Here is a 13,873-nt window from a genome sequence, read left to right on the forward strand (position 1 = left end):
TTTCAAAGCCATCATCATGGTATTAGCTCGTCTGACTGAACTACTAGAGATAAAGATTAGGAGATCTATCTAATGATGGGTCTGAGTATCTGTGATTTTTTTTCTCTTCTATTGCAAAGAGAGCTTTTCTAGCACACATTCTGTGTCAATATGTGTATGCCTGCAGACAATCGCCATGTGTTTGCATTCTATAGGATGAATTCAAATCATGGAACAAAGTAGGTGGTTTGAAAAAAGGACACCCATTAAAACTCTGAAAACAATGCAACTTTGTCATACATAGATGACTCCCTAACAAGGGGTTAAACTGCTAAACTGACTCTTCTGGCTGACACAGTGTGTCAATACAGTGGGTGATATTGCACTGAGAAGAATAATTAGATTCCATAACCACATTTATAATCCTAGCATCCATACATAGCCAGTCTTCTACAGATATGTCCATGAGAGATGAATCTGTATTGGACTGATCTTTCACCAGCCAGCAAATATGCATTTATCTATTTATACATATATTTATAGACACACATGCACTTAAGCTCCTAATATCAAGCTCTTTTCTCAATGTGGCTTCTAAATAAGGAGTAATCAAAATGCAAATAAGGTGACCCAGTTAGCATCAAGATCTGTATTGCCATGCAGATGTGCTCTGAGACTCTGTGCTCTAAAGGTAAAAAGGAAGACACTATAAAAGATGCTTATATTAACCAGCAATGACTACTAAGCCCTTCACATTAGGGAGAATCTAGGGAAGGATCTCCCAGAGCCAGTGATCTTATATCTTGGATCATATCTGCCATTTTTGGCTTGGTCTCTTTTTAAGCTGCCCTGTGAGTGCAGAATAACAAACATGCACCAGGAGAGCAAGAAGACTGCTTCTGTGAAGGCTCAGAAGATAACCCTTATAGCCCAAAGCTAACATATGGGCCTGAGACAATCCAACAATAAGGCCTAGGTCAGGGTCATGGCTCTGCCACCCTCTCTAAGCGACACTAGGCAAAGCAAGTCACATCCCCTTTCTGGAGTTCAGTTGCCCAGGCAGGACTGGACTAGTTCCCTTCCAACTCTAAACTGCCTTGATTTTATTTGCTGAAGCTCCTTTGTGTTCTTTTATTGATGAAGCCTGTAACATGCTTTATGTGCATTACAGTAGCAAATTCTTAACCTACCTGATCACCAAGGATGTAACAAGAGCATACTTGGTGCACTGTGCTACTAAATTGGTTTTAATTACATGTATGCACTGCTTCTTCCTTTGTTAATACCTTTTGAAAATCTCTTTGTTATATTTTTCAGGGAGCAGGTACCACTCTATTGTCTCTACATTTTTTAAGCATAGGAGCAGTGACATCAGCATACTGTTTGGTTCTATCTTTCTGCCCTTTGTTCTTCCGTGGCGCGCGTGTGTGTGAGGGGGAGGGGAATCGACTTAGGCCCGAAAGGGTTCTAAACTGAGCTTAAAGATATCTTTGAACTTTAAACTGCATACAAAATGTGGTATATATTTTTTTTTTCCTTAAGAAGAAGTTCTGAGCTCTAAGATGCAGAAATATTAAAAACCTCTAACTCGGGATGTCTGTCTCCTTCTTGCAATTTTGATATTTGCTGTATTTCCATTCTGGATGGTATCATTGGGCACTTCTAGAAAACGCCTTTCATCTGGCCTGACTTTATCACTATAGGATCAGGAGAGACTGACTTCTACATCATTAGAATTTACTGCATAGAGTAAAAGATTCTTTAATATAAATCTCTGTGAAGTGCCAATAGACAAAATGTTATCTTCTCAGCCCATTTCTTCACTTCTGAATTAAGAGAAGGAAGAACTAATCAGATTGTTTAGTGGTTTCCCTGAATGTAGAAAACTTAGATTCAGAATATTAGATCTAGAATAGATTCTGACAAGGAAGAAACCGAAGCACGGTGAGATTCCAAGTCTTATTCAAGTTCCTCCAGTAAGTGTGGGGCAGAGCCTGCAATAACTCAGTGTCTTAGAACTCCAGTCTCTTAACTTTCATATTAACAAATTATTTGTCTCTGATACAATTTATTGACTATAAGTATTCATTGAATAGTTTCTTTGTGTCTGCCTTATGCTGGGAAGATATAAGAAAAGAATATAAAATTTCTGCTTCCTAAGGAATTTAAATCTTGTAGGGGACACACATGACTTGAACATATAAAATAAGTTTAAAATGAGACAATTATACTAAGACAATATAATGCTAAGAAATAATAGTTAAAATTGATTGTTTACTATAACTAAGCACCATAATAAGTGCTTTTACATATGTATTAGTTTTCTATTGCTGCTGTAACAAATTTCTACAAACTTAGTGACTTAACATAAACGTATTATCTTACGGTATTGGAGGTCAGAAGTCCAAAATGGGTCTCACTGAGCTAAAATCAAAGTATGAACAGGGCTGCATTTCTTTCTGGAAACTATAGGGTAGGATCTTTTCCTTGCCTTTTTCAGCTTCTAGAGGCCATCTGCATTCTTTAACTCATAGCTCTCCTCCTCTGTCTTCAAAGCCAGCAACATGGCATCTCCCTGACCCTACTTCCATCACCACATGTTTCTCTGACTCTTCTCTTCTACCTCCTTCTCCCACTTTAACAGACCCTTTTAATTACATTTTGACCATCTGGTGATCAAGGATACTCTCCCTATGTTAAAGTAGGCTGATTAGCAATGTTAATTCTATCTGCAACCTTAATTCCCCTTTGCCATGTCACATAACATATTCACAAGTTCTAGGAATTAGGATGTGGACATCTTTGTGGGGGAGGGGGGCGCTATTTTCAGTCCCCCATAATATATAAACTTTTAAAATCCTCACAATAACCTCATTTAACAGGTGAGGAAACTGAGGCACAAAGAGTTGGTATAACTTGCCCAAAATCACACAGCTAGTAAAGTAGGTAGTGTTACTCCAAAGAATGTATTCTTTCTCTACTCTATACTGTCCTGAAAAAGCAGTTTTAGAATAGAGGACCATGTGTGGACTGAGGTAGTTAGGGTAGCTTCCCTAGAATGTTTGGGCCCAGAAAGATAGCTGTGCACTCCATTTGTCCATTCATCCATCCAACACTTTTGAATATCTAATATCTATCAAGCTAAGTGCAAGAGAATCAAAAGAAAGTGAGACATGATTTCTGGCCCCTAGAATTTTGCAGTTGCCTACAAGAATTGGCAGAGAAATAAACAAATAATTATACAACAAGAGATAAGTCCTGTTGCAGAATCTGTCCAAGATGGTAAAACAATATGTAGGAAGGAGGCATTAACTTTACCTGACAGCAAGATGTGGGTTTAATTTTTCCCAACTGCCTTTCCAAACATATCTCCCAGCATTTGGTTTTTATGACTCATCCCAAGCACTCTTGTCTCAGTTGCACAAAGAAGACTTGTTATTTCTGCTTTTGTTCTTGTCATTTCCCAGCCCTAGCAAGTCCTCTCTCCACTTCTATTTACTGACTTCTACCTATCTTTCAAGACTGGGATTTTTGTACCTGTATCTGTCTTCCTGAGTAGATGGTTGACCCCATTCAGAGAGGGTTCATGTTCCTGGTGCCTAATGGTGCCTGGGGCTTGCAGGTTCTTAATGAATGTTGAGTTAATAAATGGATGAGCACAAGACCACCTCAGATCCCACTGACATCTCATTTTCCTACAAACTTGTGAAGGACATATTTGGCTTCCTATCTTATTTGGTTTATCAGTTTTGTAAGTGTTTCTGTCTTATCCCACTCTCTACTTCTAAAACTTCTCTGCAAAGACCAGAGATCACATCTTCTGAATTTTGCTAGTCAGTACTCAAATAATTGTTGATTTTTAAATGATTGATACTAGGCTCACTGAATAGGATTCTCCCTAAGAGTGATCTTGCCTAAATTTCATCTCTCAAGGTCCTAGAATGAAATAAAACTCATTTGACGCAGAACACATGTCGATAGGGCCACTGCCTATGACTGAGTTATTCAAGTTATTCATTGTCCAAGGGCACCTGGCTCAAGGGGAGAGTGAGGTGAAATCCAGTCTGTGCTCCTCTCTCCAAACCATACGCAATGGTGACGCGTGTGCGCACAGGAAGCCATGCCTTTTTCTAATTTTCACAATGGTGCCCTCTCTGCTAAGATCTGAGCCTTGGAGTTCTATCTGCCTGTATGAGATGCCTTTTTCTAATTCATCCAAAGATGCTATGTGAGGAGCAGAGGTTCTGCCTTTTGATGATTAAAAAAGCGCTTTAGGATCTTTCAGCGCCATTGTAAAAAGTGACAGCTGCCTTTATGCTATGCAAAAATTATTAGCATGTAATTCTTAGAAAACAGGAACTTCAACTATTTTGACCAGCGCCATGTCCCTGGTATGGTAGATGTTCAATAAATATTTGTTAAATGAATGAATAAGACAATGCAACAAAAATAGCATTTGTATTGACTTTGGCACAGAAAAATATTATTTCCCAAATCTTAAGGGTTTCTATTACTTGATTCCCTTTCTTCTGTTACATATATCCCCGTTATTGCCATGAGCGAAGTTCGTTTGCAAACCTGAAAAAAGAACAATGGAAGAATCTGAATAGACAACCACTATATGAGAAAGGGAATTATTATCAGGTTTTCAGGAGGGGTTTCCTCTTGTGAAAATAGGTTATTTACTAGCTTACCCCAAAGTCAATGTGTTATGGGATAGGAAAGAACATCAAGTTGAGTCCAGAGGCATGGATCTCAGCACCACTTCTTCCACACACACATGATATATGAGCTTGGGTAAACACCTGATTGGTCCTCTGTAGGACAAACCTTGGTTTTCTTATTTGTAAATTCAGAGTTTCACCATCTGCCTCTTGTCATCCACAGGGATGCTGCAAGGGGCAAATAGCATAATGCATGTCAAAGCTCTTTGCAAGATTAAAAGCCACTGACTGCGCAATATAAGATGCCTCCCAGTCCATGCTAAGCCCTGCAGTCTACAATGTAAAGGAGGCCAGTGAGGTGACTGAAGGAACCAACCATCCCAGTGGTGTCAGGCTCTCCCACTATGCCAGCCTAAGCTTTGTCACCAGGAAACGTTTGCATTTGCAAATCTTAGAATTAAAAATTAAATAAGGTGTTCAACAAGCCTATACTATTTTCCAGATATACTGTTTTCTGCAGTGGGTGTTACAAAATGAATTACATATGATCCCTGAGTGATAATTCCATCAGCCCCTTTATTTTAAAGAAACATGAAGATCCTACCAGGAGTCAGAATCTAGTTCTTTCTTACCAGCTGTGTGATTTTAGAATCTCCATTTTCTCATCTAGAAAAGGGGAGTAAATAGTAGCCATCCTGCAAGCATTTGTTTGTTTATTTCTCCATAGAGAAAATAAGATAAAGTAGATAACTAGCCTTATAATTACTCTAAGGTGAGGCTGATTTTTATTATCCAAGGTCACAGAGCTCATTAAGGGGATCCTGGGAAAGCCAGCTGCCACAGACCCTGCTTTTCCTCCATGACCCCTGTGACCTTGAGCAACCTGAAGAAGAGGTAATTGAACAGCAACTACTACTTTGGAAGAAACAGAATCAAAATATCGAAGCTATTGACTCACCCTTAAGGCAGTAAACAGTGCTTTGGTCTCTGACCTTTTCGCATCCTGGGGCAGTCAATAACCTGGCGGCTAGATACAGCGCCTGCCACTGATTCTGATTTGGGAGTACTTTAACCTTGAACTGAGCTCCGAGTAACCAAGGCAACAGGAAGTCAGCTTCTGTGTAGGAGGAGTAGGAATCCATAAATCAAGTCCCTAATGCAAACACGGTGTGCAGGTAGAGGTTTGAGGGGATAAGTGGCCTATAAGAAATTACCTTTGAAAATGAGTGACTGTCCCTCAGTAGGCTACAGCACAGTTTCAAAGACTTTTGAAACAATTTATCGATAGAGGTCGAGAAGTTATAGCAGAATCTTTTCATATAGGTTTAACTTTTTTTTTTTTATTTCCTCTTGGCTCTGTCTTTTAATTATGAACAGATGTTGAATCCACAAAGTTATTAGCATTGTTATTTCCTCCGTTAAAAATGTACTGGCCTCCAAATATGCAAGCCTCAGTACAGTTTGTCCTGTGTTGGGGTTTGGGGATGCTCTGGACACATCTACCAAGTGTGCTCTCCCTACAGTCTGCTGTCTGAATTTGACATAGTGCTCCCTTTCCAGATCAAAGCCATCCTCGCCTTTACTCATGCCGCAGTATAAGCTGCAGTACCATATCTCAATGGTCCAGTCAGTATGATGCTATCTCTGGGTTTCTTTTTTTTTAAATTATTTTATTGAGGTCATATTGGCTTATAACATTGTTTAAATTGGGTTATAACATTGTTTAAACATTTCATTATTGTATATCAGTTTCTGTATAGACTGCATTGTGTTCACCACCAACAGTCTAGTTTTTATCCATCACCATACACTCTGGGTTTCTTTATAATCCATCTCCAGCCTCAAAAATCTCCCTCCCATGGAGAGAGAGAAGCCAGGCCCATGCAAGGAAGAAACTTTCCAAATGTCTCACCACTCTGTCCTCACTGAGCATTCGTGAGAACTTGGTTCTAAACTGTTTCACATTTATCTGGTTGTTTGGGTACCTCTCCATGGAGCATCATCTGCCACATGGAATGAAAGGAAACAAAGACTTCCAATGACCAGCCTGCCCAGTGCTCTGTCCCAAGGAGAAGTCACCCACTCCAGTTTCCTAAAACCTCTGCTCCCAGACAGATTTTGTGGATTCCAAGTGCTGTTAGATTAGCCTTTGTTGAAAGCTTATCTAGTATTCTTACTCATGTATACTATTCCTGGGATTGTTTCCATAATCTTCTCAAAACCCAAAAATATCTGAGAAAATGTCAGGGCTTTTTTTTTTCCAATTTGTTTTCAAATTCATTGGATGGCAACTAGCAAACAGTACTATAATCTAGAAAATCCTAAATTATCTAGGGTTTTCAAGACAGCTAAACATTGACAATCTAAATTATACAGTGTTTTAAGTGTCATTTTATTACTTTTAACGTATTCCATTACATAAACACTTGAGTAGCAAAGTGTCCCAATAGAGGTATGATCGGATCAACTTTAATGAAATGATGTGGACTGAGACTAATTTGGATTGTGAACATTTGCATGAAAATGGGCACAAGTAAAATGACTTGAAATCAGTTTGTTCCCAAGTGAGAGTTAAATATCCGCCTGCTAATCCTGTTTATGGCTCATTCCCTGAGCATGTCATAATTTGAGCACAGAACTACCTGCCCAACCTTTGTACCAACCAGGTACAAAGATGACATATCAGTGAGTTTTTCCAAAGAAGCCGTTATCCAATAGAACTCTGACAGCTTCGAGTTCCGGAGGTGTGCTATGGTACCCTGCATCCATTTGATGGGAACACGGCCGTGGTGGTGCAGGGTACCAAAGTGGGGAATTTTCATCAGATTCCAGCCTGCTATCCCTGTTTCAGATTTGTTAGCAGCCAGTTATTCAAGCACATCAATCTACTCCAGTGCCCATACTCTGATAGACTTCTAGACTCTTCCCAAACTATGTTTATTTTCTCAATGGACAAAGAGTTTAATACGTTTGTGGTTTATAAAATATTAACAATACAGAAGGCTAAGGGGTAGAAGTAAAAACTCCCCCTTCCTCACCAATCTGTCCTGTGTTCTCCTTCTCCAGAATACCCACTGTTAACTATTGGGATGTATCTCCCCTCAGATGATTCCGTGTGCATTTTACAGATTATACATGTGTGTACCTCGCCTATCCCTGGTGCACCTGCATATTTTACAGGCATACTATACGCGTTTGCTGCACTTCCTGATTTCTTGATGAGTGTGCCTTGCAATCTCTCTGTCATGGAATTTGATGTTTGTCTCACTCCACTGTCAAAATGCTATGAAATGCAAAATCTAAAAAAGCATAAATGGTATTGTTATTCACAACATCTCAAGCAGGAGTTTCAGACACGGATGGAGAGGAGGAGGAAGGTAAATGAAAATGTCAGCATGACTTTCTTCCTTAGGTGGTTGCAGGTGCCTTTTCTAGGTGTGATACTAGGGCCTCTGTGTCCTGAGCAGGAAACATGCTGTTGGCAGACTGGGGTTGTGGGCAGGTGTGAGAAGACAGCAGGCAGACCAAGATGATCCCCGGGTTTAGCATCTGGCTACTTGAAAACTTCCCACTCTGACATTAGGAGCTGTATGAATTTCGCCCTTTCTCTCTTAACCTCTCAGAAATGTGTTGTCCTCATCTGTAAAATTAAGAAAATAGTAGCCTCCATGCTACATGCTCTACCGATCTGGCCTTAGGCCCAAGTCAGCTGATCTCACTGTGGCGGTAAGATAATGTTACTCCAAGATGAACTGCATCACTCAAGTTGGTTGGGATAGAAAAAAAGAGTCAAGAACTACTACGAAAAAGCCCCATTTGTTGTTGTTGCTGTCAGTGGCAAGTGGCCTACAAATGAAGGCACTCTGAATAGATGACCATTTGGCATGGATTCAGACACCCCAGCCTCTGGACTTATGCTTGGATGAGATAGAGAGTCACTTTTTTGCAGCTGGGGATGGAGAAGGTGCCCAGAAATCCTTGGTCATGTCAGGGAAGAGAAGTGAGCCTTTGCCGGCTGGTTTCACTTGGGCCTGAGGAAGCAGCAGGTTCTCAGTGACAGTCGTAATAATAGGAATAGTAATAACGGGAAACACTTGTATAGTGTGGACAACCAGATGCTGTTCTAAGCACTTCACATTGATTGGCTCCCGGATGCTCCCAACCACCCCTATGAGGGAATACTGTTCCATCCCATTTTTACAGCTAGGGAAGCTTAAAACTTGGAGAGGTCAAGTAACTTGCTTGTGATCACACAGCTGAAAACGAAGAGAGCCTGGATTCAAGCCCAGGCAACAAGATTCCAGAATAGCTCTTACAATTTGTTATATAGTAAATTTCCAGGCCCTTACAGAAGCACCTCACAAGAGTCTACCCAGGCTTTTCAGCATCATAATTACATGACTTATGATGTTTATTATGCCCAGATACTCAAAGGCCCCCAAAACTCTTAGCCTAGTGACTGTTGGGACACACCAGTCCCCAGGATGCATCTTCCACCTCCAGCAGGCGGGTCTCTTGTCTAAATCATCTTCATCCCCACTCCATGACCAGCATATGCCTGTCACTCAGCATTAGGAACGCCTTTCCCTCATCCTTGCTCTTCTGGCATGAGCTCCGGAAAGCCTTTTCTCACTTCTTCCCACACAAGTCCCTACATCTTAGAACTCCCTGAGCACGTGGGATGAATAACACACGAGCCTGCCCGTACTTATTGCCCAGTTTTTTCCTTCTCATTTAGTCTTGTCTCCCCAGCTACATGAGATGAGAAGCCTCACTAGGGTGGGAGCCACTTCTCCCCGTCATGCTGTGCACCGCACAACCTCTGCAGAGACAGGTTTCTTGATCCTCAGGGAGCAAAAGCCTGCCTGATGGATTATACCACCTCTTTAGGTCGGGACCCCGAGCCCCTCTTCCAGTCAGCCAACCTGGAATGTTGTCACCACTAACCTCAGCCACAAAACTAAAACCAGTTGTGCTGCCAATTTATTTCTCTTTAAATATTATACAATTTTATTCTTGTACCAGAAGGAGGTCAGATCATTGGACAATTTCCTCAAATCACTTTCAGGTTTTATGTTGTCTGTCTTCCTGTTCTGTTAACAGTAACTGTAGGCTTTGGGGTTATTGTTTCTTAGGGATGCCAAGTCCCCACTTAAAAGTGGACCAGACGACAACGCATAGTAAGAACGAGGGCTCAGCCTCCACCATGATGACCAGGAAGAAGCCAGCCACAGTTGACAGTGTTGCGATTCCACCAACCCCAGTGTTATCTCTCCTTGCTGCATCTGCAGCAACGTCGGATGCAGGTGAGCACCTTTCAGATGCTTTGGGTTCATTCCAGAGAAGGTGGGTGTGGAGACGGCCCACTGGGAATGTGCTGTTGAATAGAGGTAAGAGTTCTCTGTTTAGCCAACCCCGCATAGACACTGAGCATGTGAGCTATTTCAGCACTGGATATTCCAAGCGGGAAGAGGTCTGAGAAAGGAAGGAGATCAGCTCAGAACCTGGAGACAAAGGCTAGTGAGTAGCAATTAAATGATAACAGTATTAGTTACTCTTTATCAAGTCTTAGTAATTACTAATCTCTGCATCAAGGGCCTTATATATATTATCTCATACAACTCATAAAAGAACTCTGAAATAAATACTGTGTCTTCATTTCAGAAGAGGAAGCTAAGAGTAGATACTTGCCTAAAGCTGGGAGTAAAGATATTTGTCCTAGGAACCCGTGGACAGTCAGGATTCCAACTCAGGTCCAAAACCCATCCTGCATTTCACTACCTCCCTTGCTCACTGGGGTTGGAAGACAGTACTCAGAGTTCCCCTACAGCTTTGATTCATTCTACCCCATGATGTCATGAATTCCTCAATAGTCACCAGACTCCTCACTGGCAGTTGATAAAATATAAACTCCTTATTCAGACATCTCAGATATTCTGCCTTCCTCTACTCCCCACATAATCTCCCACCAGTTTCTGCACCAGCTCCCACTGTGCCACACTCATCCCTACTGCCAGGAAGGTAGGCCTCGGACTTGGCTTAACACCTTTCTTTGAGGACAGCCTTACTCAATTTCTATTCACATCCCACAGATCTTCAAGGCCCAGCCAGTCACACCTCCTCCGAATGCCTGTAGCATCCAGTGTATCTACCATGCATTTACCACCTACTCATAGACTACATAAGAAATGTCTCTATTTAACTGCTTCACCTCATAACAGACTTGTTCATACCTCAGAGGTAGAACCCATGATTTAGATTCTTGCTATCTTCATAGCATGCACAGTGATGGCACATTGCATAAACATTTGTGGAATTAATGCATTGGTAAATATTAAGTGTACTGCAGTATTTAGAAATGCCTATTATGATTAGAAGCCCAAGAAGAGACTCATTAGTGATGTTCACTCTAAACTCATTTTCTAATTCAGCAGGTTGCTTTGAGCAGAGAACTCAACTTGTCTACATACCTACCTCCTTCATAGAAATTGTTGGTAATTAGGAAATGAACTCAACTGAAATAACAGAAAGAAATATTTGGAATGACACTTCCCACATTGAGTTCCACAAAATATTAGTAGGTGTTTTGTGATAAAAGATGTTTTCATAGTTAAGTGAGCATAGGGAATGCTGCATTATATCTGCTTCCTTTCTGCAGGGCTTCTCAGAGCCTTTAATTGACCAATGTGCATTGTGAGGCTCCAGGAGCGAGAGACCCAGAATTTCACAATTTTATCTCACCATAAAACCCATTTTTTGTGGGAGTAGCTCTTAACCTCTCTTGGAAATGGTGTTCTCTCCAACCATTTGAGAAATCCCCTGAAGGAATGGGGTCATCTCTCAAATATGATCCTGAATCTTCACATCTTTCACATGCTAGGTGTGAAATGAAAAGTTTTTGGTGGAAATGCCAGGTAAATGTTGCCAGTGATAAGAACAAGAAGAAGTCAGAGGAAGGAAAGTCACAGAGGAATGGGGCAGAAGCTACCCCTGAGACTTGATGGATCAGTAGCACCTTTGTGGGAGGGCGCCCAGGCAGAGGGAGCAACGTGGACAGAGCCCTGGAAGTGGGAACTGGTGCCATGCCTGTAACTCTGGAAAGTCATCACTTGGCTGGAGCAAAAGATTGGGGCTGCAGTCTGCACTACCCACCCAGATAATTGCTTGTTCGACCTTGTGGGTTAAGCTCTGGAGACCTCCCTTTATGGATTTAGAAATTAGCCTATGTGTTTGCGCCTCTGCTTGCCAAGCACAGATATTTCCCAGGGGCAAAAGACAGGTGGTCCCCCATTTTCCTCTCCTGAACTCTTTTCATTCAGTGTGAGAGAACGCATTCTTGGGATCCCATGCTTCTGTGGGCTCGCCTCCTCTATTTGCATTCAGTAATTTACAGATGTGCCAAACGGGCGTAGAAACAGGTGGGTATTAAACTTTTAAGCCTACCTCCCTGGTAATCAGAGCTGAGCTGATGCTCTCCTGTTTCAGGATGCAAGAATGGGCTGTTTATTTTTGGCAGTGCTAAAATGAGACCCTCATGAGAATTTCACAGATTTGGTCCATTTCCGGGTCTCAGGCAGCTGAGCAGAACTTCTGGGGGAAACAGCCAAAGGTCTACCCCAGGTGCTGGGGTCCAGGCCTTCTTGAGATTCCGCTCCCCACAGATAAACAGCTTCCCACAAATCTGAGAGAGTTGGGGGTCACACAACCTGGGCTCGTGTCCAACGCCCTGTTTCACATGTGAGGAAACCGATGCTTCCGAGATTCAGCAATTTGCCTGAGGTCACGCAATTGGATTGGAACCCAAGTTTCTTGATTTACCGCCTGATTTCCAGTGGAATCTCACTTCTGTCGTAAGCCCAACGTTAGCAAAATGTGTCTAACAAACATTAGAAAAATTTCTTTCTCCCTAACTATAGAGTCCTACTTCTTTCAGGGAACAATGAGTGAAACTCGTAATTTGATGCTTAACCAAAGTCAGGCACATAGTAGGCAGTTAATAAACAGTGTCTGGGTTTGATTTCCTTCAGTTGAGTGCTTGTGCATTAGTTGTATAAATTTCTGATGAGACAACTCAATTTCTGTTTTCTTTAGAGTCTCTTTCTTCATCTTTCACTATAAGCAAGGTTATTTAGAATGACTTCTGGCTGTATACAGAAATCAACTTAAATAGGTCATCATTTCCACGGAATGGATTTGAAAACCTAGACAGGCGCAGAGGAGAAATAAGGAAAGAAGAGTAAAATGAAGTGTTATACAGCAAAATTAATTTAAGAAATCATTTATTAGGATAAAAAAATACTGAAAAAATTCAATTAATTAGAAATTCCTTTCATTTAAAAATAATGGATGCTAAAGTACCAAGTACAGTTCCTGACACAGAGTAGATGCTCAGTAAATGATCCCCGAGTGAAATGAATGATGGCGAGGCAGTAACTGTGTGCTTACACAGTACCAGATGTGGCGGAAGATGTTGGAGACAAATGTGCTCCATCTTGGAACTGCTTAACACATCAAATGGAAAACATTTGACAGACATGTTGTAGGCTGTTGGTAAATACTTGCCAAATAATTAATCAGTCTATGGTCCTAATGATACTTTTTCAAATAGATAATCTTTGGTAAAAGAAAGAAAAGGAACATTTCCCACCTTATTTTGTAAACATTACAATGTGGGAGAAACGGATGTGGGTCAGAAGTTTAAAAATATGTCTTTTCTAGCTCAAGTGTGTATATGTGTGTGTGTGTATTTTTTTGTTTAAGGCAACTTTTTAGCTTCTCCGAGTCTGGGAGGCATGCTGATTATGAAGTTATTGATTTGGAGAAGGAGAAGAGGATCAGCAGGAGAGGGTGGCCAGACTGAGAACATGTCAGTTTGTGAGCTGCTTCCTGGGAGGGAGGGATGGCAGTGGCTGCCGCTGGGGCTCTAGCAGGTCAGCCTTCGTGATCAAACTGCTCAGTAGCTATTGATCACTGCCGTCCCTGGGCATAGCGAAGGAGGTGTGATTCCAGGGAGCATTGCATCATTATTGGGAGTAATTAGGGCTAACGCAGTAAAAGCTTCAATAAAGTTTGTTCAAAGTGATGCATAATTTGAAATAACTTCTATTGCGCTGGGCCAATAATGATTTAATAACCCTATCAGATAATCCATACCTCAATAAGTCAGGCTAATTTTTCTGATCTTCTATGTGTTGTGCTAACTTCTCAGGGAAGTCATGCACTATGTAGAG

At 41.3% G+C, this 13,873-nt stretch overlaps 1 protein-coding gene across 1 annotated transcript in view; it reads left to right on the forward strand.

The window, feature by feature from the left end:
* SETBP1 (SET binding protein 1) overlaps positions 1-13,873 on the forward strand; it is a 362,371-nt gene that overhangs the window by 323,562 nt on the left and 24,936 nt on the right. The window contains exon 5 of the mRNA XM_058557032.1: positions 9,779-9,949. Coding sequence (XP_058413015.1) covers positions 9,779-9,949 — 171 coding nt within the window. The remainder of the gene's footprint in view (positions 1-9,778; positions 9,950-13,873) is intronic.

The sequence above is a fragment of the Diceros bicornis genome, chromosome 16 (genome assembly GCF_020826845.1).
Source record: "Diceros bicornis minor isolate mBicDic1 chromosome 16, mDicBic1.mat.cur, whole genome shotgun sequence".
NCBI lineage: Eukaryota > Metazoa > Chordata > Mammalia > Perissodactyla > Rhinocerotidae > Diceros > Diceros bicornis.